General features: G+C 39.4%; 1 protein-coding gene across 1 annotated transcript; it reads right to left on the bottom strand.

Annotated features, from left to right (window-relative positions):
• Positions 1 to 1142: 1142 nt before the first annotated feature.
• On the bottom strand, positions 1143 to 7434 carry CSUI_005588 (uncharacterized protein; the record flags this gene model as incomplete). Its single annotated transcript, XM_068065760.1, has 7 exons — positions 1143 to 1204; positions 1547 to 2306; positions 2838 to 3092; positions 4298 to 4561; positions 4872 to 5219; positions 5879 to 6431; positions 7172 to 7434. Coding segments are annotated over 7 exons (2505 nt in total), but the record flags the coding sequence as incomplete, so codon positions are not given.
• Positions 7435 to 7910: the final 476 nt, after the last annotated feature.

Genomic DNA, 7910 nt, shown 5'->3' with positions numbered 1-7910 from the left:
ACTACCATTCCTACTGATCCCCTTATCCTGCTCTCGTAACACTTCCAACTGAGAAAGACAAGCAAAAGAAAGATAGAGATAAGAGAGAAAGATAGAGCTAAGAAATCGTGGAGAGCTTTTATGAAGATGTGAAAGACGCATACCTTCTACTGCATTCTTCAGAGCATCTTTAAATACCTTAAGGATGTATAGACATAGGGGTGTATATATACTCAGACGCACCTCTATCTATCTATCTTTAATCTATCTGTAATATATCTATCTATCTATCTTTAATCTATATATCTATCTATCTATCTATCTTTCATCTATCTTTAATCTATCTACTTTTCTATCTTTAATCTATCTATGTGTATGAGAGAAACGCGAGAACATGCGTGTCTCTCCATAGTCTTCCTCCTAGCATAAGGTGCATGCAGATCTAGCTAAGAGAGGGACTGACTCCTCTTCACCCCTATCTAACCACCTACAGAACATGAAGACGATAGATAGAAAAATAAATAAAGACAAGCAGAAGGGTATAGAGATGGATAGACTCTTCTTCTTCCCTCGCTGAAGAGGTAGCTAAAAGGGAGGGGCAACGTTATATGTATATATATAGAGAGGTCTATAGAAGGCCGAAGCTCTCCCTTGTATCTTGGGGTGAGAGAAAAAGCTACTCTTCTCTTCTTTCTTCAAAGCAAGCGCACAGATTTACATCGCTATTTATCTAACTTAACTATATAGAAAGACTCCTTATTCATCTTCTTCTTCTTCTTTTCGCGTCGTTTCTTTTTCTATGTGGATCTCTGTATCTTATCCCCTAGCCATTATTCTCTAAGCGTCTCCAAAGACAAGGTCACATACACATTTCGATCCTCTTAGCTAGAGAGAAGACAGCCTGTGTGGCTAGCTGTCTACCTATGTGGTGGCTACACGCAAATCAACAAGTTCAGATCACCCTCAGACTACATAGACAGACATAAATACACAGACATAAATACCCAGACATACGCATACATAGGCATAAACACTTGTACATACATATTCATACATATTCATCCATGCACATATTCATATATATATATATATATATATATGTGTATATGTATATGCATGTGTGTATATGTGTAGGTTGATGTATGTGTCGATGGGTTAGATACCATTTTGACGGCGACCTTCGCAGCGGACGAGTCAAGCGAAGCAAACCTCCTCGCCTCCAAAACTGCATGCAGGGAAAGAAAAAGTTCGAGGGAGAAGAAAGAAATGAAAAGATAGATAGAAAGAAAGAAAAGACAGATCAGAAGAGAGGTGAGAAAGAAACGAAGGAAGAAGATAGATCAGAAGAGTAAGAAAGAGAGGAAGAGACATTCGGCATGAAAGAAAAAACGTCCCTCTTTCTTTCTTTCTTCTTCACTCTTTCTTTCGTAGTTCTCTATTTCAGAGCAGTCACACAAAGAGACCCCACAAGGAGAGGAGAAGAAGAAGAGAAAGAGAAGAAAAGAGAAAGAGAGAAAGAGAGAGAGAGAAGAAAAGAGAGGGAAAGAGAAGAGCTTTTTCTTCTTACTTGAGTATGTGGAGTCACCGAGGAGAGGGTGATAGTACAAATCGTTTCTCTTCTTTCCTCTTGTTGAAGCGCCTAAGATTTCTCTTCTCTCTTCTGCCTCTTCTCCTCTTCTTCCTCCCTCTGGTCCTTTAGCTCTTCTTTCTTCTTCCTCTTCCTCTTCTTCTTCCTCTTCGACTTTCGCTTTCAAGCATAGCCACAGCGTATAGCCCTCTAAAGCACATGCACAGACACCTGATAAGACACATACTTCTCTTTGCTCCACTTCATACACGAGGCCTTTTTCGCTTCTGCTTCTTCTTCTTCTCTTCTTCTTTTCTCTTGTCTCTTTTTCTTCGAGTGAAGTGAGACCTCCTTCTCTCTCTCTCGTTAAATAACTCTCTCCTTCTTCTTCTTCCTCTTCGTCTAGGAGGTCGAGGAAAGAAAGGAAAGAGAGAAACGGCTTCTTCACGCAGATGTGATAGAAAGAAGAGAGCCAAGAAAGAAGAGAAATGAAGAGAAGAACGAGAGCGTGTCGCTTCTTCTTCTTCGTTTCTTCCTCCTGTTCAGCGAAGTCTCGGACTTTGCTAGCGAAAGAGAAAGAAGAAGAAGGTGCATCCTGGCGCTGCTTTTCTTCTCGATTGGTCTTTGACTTTATGACTGCACTGCATGCGCGATGTCTCGCCTGTTGAATCTTCTCTCTCTCTTTTGCTTCTTCTTGCTCTTCCTTCTTTCTGTGACGGACCGAAGAAGAAGAAGAGGGAGACGCAAAGGTAGAAAAGGCCTAGATGCAAAGAGCAATGAAAACGGAAAGAAAGAAAGAAAGATATCTTGAGAGAAAGATCATCTTCACTCTCATCTGGGAAAGAACGAAAGGGAGAACAAGCAAGAAAGAAAGAAAGAAAGAGAGAGAAGGAATGAAAGAGAAAGAGAGAGAGAAAGAAAGAGACGTCGATTCAAAACAAGATTAAAAGATACACTTCAAAGCAATCTTCTCTTTCTTTTCTTCTTTTTCTTCTTGTCTGTCTCTCTTCGTTAACAGACCTATTGCATAAATGACTTCAACAAGTGTCGAGATCATGCTTCGGAATTTTTTCCTCTCTCTCTCTCTTTCTTCTTCTTCTTCTGCCTGTTCTCTCTATCCAAATGTGAACAAGATAGACATGTATATACATCTATATATATATATATATATATAGATGTATCTATACAGACCTATGTATGTATTCAGATATACATCCAGATTCAAGTAACACTCCGTAGGTTCTTTCTTTCTTTCTTTAACTTTCTTTCTTTCTTTCTTCTGTTTTCTTACCAGTTGGTCAGCGGCAGCTTTTTGCCGTTGAAAAGAAGAGAGATTTGCATTGGTATAGAAATCTTCTCCTCTTTCGTAGCGCCTCTTACAAGGAGAAGAAGAGAAGAAGAAGGAAGAAGACGAAGAAGAGTCTCGTGGCGCAGATTTATCGTATAAGGGAGAGAAGAAAAGCTGAGACTGCTGAAGAGTCTGAAGAACTCCTATGTAGTACTCGCATGCATCTAAAACGAGATTTTCGTAATAGACACAAAAGACCTGAAGAAGGATAAAGAAGGAAAGAAAGAAAGGAGAAAGAGCAAAGAAGGCAAAGAAATGAATGAAAGAAGGAAAGGATGAAAAAGAAAAGAAAGAAAGGAAGATGAATGCATTCAAGAAGGGAATTAGTGAGAAAAATGAAAGACATAGAGTTCCACTGCTCAGGTGTACATACACCTGAGCTGTGTATGAAAAGGCAGCAACAAGAAGAAGAGAAAAAGAGAGATAGCTTGCAAGCAGACTAAAGATAGGAAGATACATAACTACGTTCACATATAGGCCGAGAGACGGAAAGATGTATATATCTCTATAGATATTTGAATGCACATAGATAGATACGTTAACGAAGAGAATTTCTATACAAATATAAGATATACACAGATATATATGTGGATACATGATACACAGAGAAGCGAAACCGACAAATGTTTTCTTTCCTTTTCTTTTCTTTAACTTCATAAGAAAAGATTGAGGAAAAGAAAGAAAGAAAAGAGTCCAAAGTTCAAAGCGATTCGTGTAGCCGTTAGTAGGGCTGTATATACACCCCACGTCCAAACCTTCGCAAGTTCTCTTCGCATAAGATTTACGACCTCCTAAGCCTTCGACACATGAGAGGACTATCATACATATACATCTATATAGATATAGATAGATATATATCTCTATCTATTTTCATATCTCTGTCTATTATCTCCTTCACTTCCTAATAGAAGCGATCAAGGGGGTTCAGTTGTCTTTCTTTGCTTCTTCTTCTTCTATCTGCATTTGACTATTCCCTTCTAACTCCCGCTGCCTCTTTTCCCTCCACAGCTCCTGCTCTCTATATAAAAACCCTACATAGACATACACATACATACATAGAGATATACAGATATATCTATGTATACATACAAATATGCATATACATGTATATATAGATATATATATCATATATCCGTATACGTGTGTCCGTATCTACATGGTGTATGACGGCAACATATACCCACCCCCGTAGATACATAGAGCCTGTATATATTTTACATATAGATATATATACGGCGTCTGAAAGAGAGACCATCGCTATAGAGAGATTAGCCATGTGTATATACCCTATAGGTACGTGTGTAGATTCGAAGACACATAAGACGACTCAGCGAGCCTACAGAGAAGAAGTCCTTAGAGAAGCGAGATTTCAAGAAGACAAAGAAGAAAGAAGAGGAGCTTACACTGGGAGAGCCAAATAACTTTCTTTCTATCATAACCTCCCCGACCAGATTTGCTGTCTCTCTACGAGGGACACTCCCTGCATGCGTCTCTTCTCCTTCTCTCGTGGAAGTTTGGAGAAAAGAACTTCCTGCTTTCTGAGTTTCTTTCTTGATAGGGAAGCTTCGATCATAGCTTCTCGGGACTAAAGTTAAAGGAAACTGATCGTCGTAGCGGCAGTCAGAAAAGAACTCCTCTAAAGCAGGGACAAGCGGACATCTCTCTCTCTGCACACGAGAAAGTGAAAAGGGGGAAAGAAAGAAAGATGTGAAAAGACGAAGGAAAAAAGAAAAGATAAGGTTGACTTACGGGGAGAAACGCAATTCATGTTGTCCGTGGCTTCAAAATAAAGAGGAAGAGCATGAAATGTGAAGTGTACATACACCACACTGGAGACAGAAACACTATCTATCTATCTATCCATTTTGATATATGTCTCTCTTCACACACACACCCTGCTCCTCTTTCTCTTTCTTCTTTCTTTCTCTTTCTTCTTTCTTTCTCTTTCTTCTTTCTTTCTTTCTCTTTCTTTCTTACCTGAAGTGTGAGAGGGGACTCATTGGTCTCTAGGAATTGACTCCATCGAACTGCGCCTCTGGTTTGGAGGATTTCTGTTTTCCTCCCCACATCTCTCGCTCTTTCTCTTCTTCTCTCTTCTTCTTCTCCTCCGTCTTGACCTCTCTCGCCTTCTCTTCTTTCTCTCCCTGCCAACGACGGCGACGGAGACGAAGAGATAGAAGAAGAAGAAAAGACAGATAGTCTCTTTCTTTCGGCCTCTTCTTCATGTCTCTTTCGGACATAACTTTTGAAGTAAAAAGTGTCAGGAGAAAAGAGAGATATCTCTAACGCCTTTGCGCAGTCACGCAACCATCGAGAAAGAAGAATCTATACAAGGCGAAAAGACAGAAGAGAAGAAAGAAGAAGAAGAACAAAGATCAAGAAAGGAGCGATTTGGAAGGAGTTAGAGAAGAAAGAAGATGAGAGATACAGAGAGGTCGATAGGAAAGAGTTATGTAAAGCTAATCGATATACATGGATAGACATATATAGATGGAGATACAGACCTGTAGATAGACGTATATAGTCATATATAGATATATAGATACTGAAAGATATACAGGAAAGGAAGTGTCAAGATGTGTAGAAGAGACGTGAAAATGCCCGGATAGATCACATAGAGCTTTCGTCAGAACGGGAGATACAGATCTCCTATCGATCTACACATATAGGCAGGTGTATGTAGATACAACACAATTGAAATACAAAATTAAACATCTAATCGGAGGTGTAGATACACCACCGAAAGACAAGGACCCAAACCTCTAGCAAGACAGGAAGAAGAAGAAGAAAAGAAGCGAAAGATCAATCTCTCTCTCTATCAATCCATCTATACAAGCATATACATATATATATAGATCGCCACGAGGATATTTCTCGTGTGTATCTATTGGATCGCCTCGCTACAAAGTAGAGACAAGACATACAAAGAGAAGAGATAGACAACTAATCCCTTTCATTCTTTCTCACTCTTTCTTTCTTCTTACTAGGTTATCGAAGGATCTTCCTTTCTGTCTTGGAGAAGTGAACTGAAGTTGGTTGAGCTGTTGTGTCTTGTTGGACATATCAGTAGACATGTTGGCTAGCTGAGCTAGCGACGCAGAGACAGCTAGGGATTCGGCGGGATTGGCATACTGCTGAAGTTGCGCATGAATGGCGAATAAGAAGAGAAGAAGAAAATGAAAGAAGATGGAAAGAAGAAAAGAAGAGATCCAGACATAGCAATCCGACAAAGAAGGAAAAGGAAAGGAGACGAAGAGAGCTGTGAGAGGTCCAGCAAGAAAAGAAGAAAAGAAGAAACTGCTTCCATCACCCGCCCCATAGTCAGAAGAAGAAGAAGATGAGAAAGAGTTAAGAATAGAGACAAAGGGAAGAAGAAGAAGAAACGACACAGGAAGAGAGATAAGAAGATGAAACAACATTTCTATCAAAGTTAAAGAAAGATAAAAAGGAAGAAGAATAGGAGGAGAGGGCGGATCACGAGAAGAAAGAAGTAAGACATGTCTACATTTTGATATATGTCGATATAAATGAAGACACCTGCACGCATCAAACATACAGCCAAACACTAATGCAGATATCTGCCCGCACACACATATATAGAAACATATAGATAGCCTTTCTCTCTTTCTCTCTCTCGCTCTCACTCTTTCTTTCTCGAACAAAAAATGGCCTTTCTTTCTCTTTCTTTCTTTCTCACTCTTTCTTTCTTTCTTTCTTTCTTTAGTGAAGGGAGTTGAGAGATCTTCGGTTGCCTGTGTCTTCACTACTGCGGGGTGTGTAGGAGGATCATCTATCTTCAAGTCTCCCCTCTCCACCCCTACGCATCTAAGATATCTATACACATATATATATATATATATGGGGACATATATGTATATAGATAGATATGTATCCGCAGCACATATCTATATATAGATATGTCTATATACATATACATATTGAATATATGTATGCAATCTCTGGAGAGAAGAGTTGAAAAGAAGGGAGAGGGTCAAAAGAAGAGAAGAAGAAAAAGAAAAAGAAAGCTTGAGGAACAGAAGACGACGCACACCCCCACCGAGAAACACAAATGGAGGAAGATACGTCAGCAAGACAGCCACTACACATCCGCCTATCAAACATATCTATCTTTAATCTATCTTTAATCTATCTTTAATCTATCTTCAATCTATCTATCTTTAATCTATTTAGCTATCTGCAATTGATCTGCACTTGAGTGTATGTACACCTGAGCGTCTTTTGGTTTGTCTTCAGGTTTGTATGAGCGATCTACCTACGCGATAAGGAGATGAGAGAAGAAGAGAGAAAGAAGAAGAAAAGTTCTTCTCTCCTTAGATGCTGACGTCGCGCTAAATTCTCGGTGCAGAAGAGGATAGAGAAAGAAAGCCAAACCCAACAATTGGAGACATGCCGAGAGAACAAGAAAAAGAAAAAAGGAAAGAGGAGGAGAAAAGAAGCGAAAGACAGAAAAAGAAAGAGGCGAGGGGTCTCGGCCTCTCCTCTTGTTCTCATTGCATGCGCTTGAAATAAAGGCACCCGGAGCTACAAAGAAACAAAGAAAGAAAGAAAGAAAGAAGAAAGAAACTGCCAGAGGATAGATTTGCAAGAAGAAGTAGAAGAAAAGCATATTTCGCGTTGTAGCTGAATTGAGTAAACAAAGAAAAGAAGGAAAAAAAGAATACCAAGAAAAAGAGCTTTCTTTCTCAGGTGTACATACACCCCATAGTTAGTGTATACAGAACTATCTGTATACATAATATATATCTAGAGATATATGTATATATGTGTATGTCTATGTGCAATATTTTCTTTTTAATGAAGATATCTATGTATGTATAGATGCCTCCACCGCATGCAGTGTAGGTACGAAGCCCCATGGCGTATGCACTTCGAACTCCCTCCACGTCTCTCTCAGTCTTTTCACAGTCACTACGGCCATCCTCATTTTCCTCCTTTTCTCCTCTCTCTCTGTTTCACTGACAAAAAAGAAAAGAAGAGAAAGAAGAAAACGAAAAG

The sequence above is a fragment of the Cystoisospora suis genome, assembly GCF_002600585.1.
Source record: "Cystoisospora suis strain Wien I chromosome Unknown contig_2696, whole genome shotgun sequence".
NCBI lineage: Eukaryota > Apicomplexa > Conoidasida > Eucoccidiorida > Sarcocystidae > Cystoisospora > Cystoisospora suis.
The sequence above is the reverse complement of the archived record's forward strand: the minus strand, read 5'-3'. Positions and strand labels throughout refer to the sequence as shown.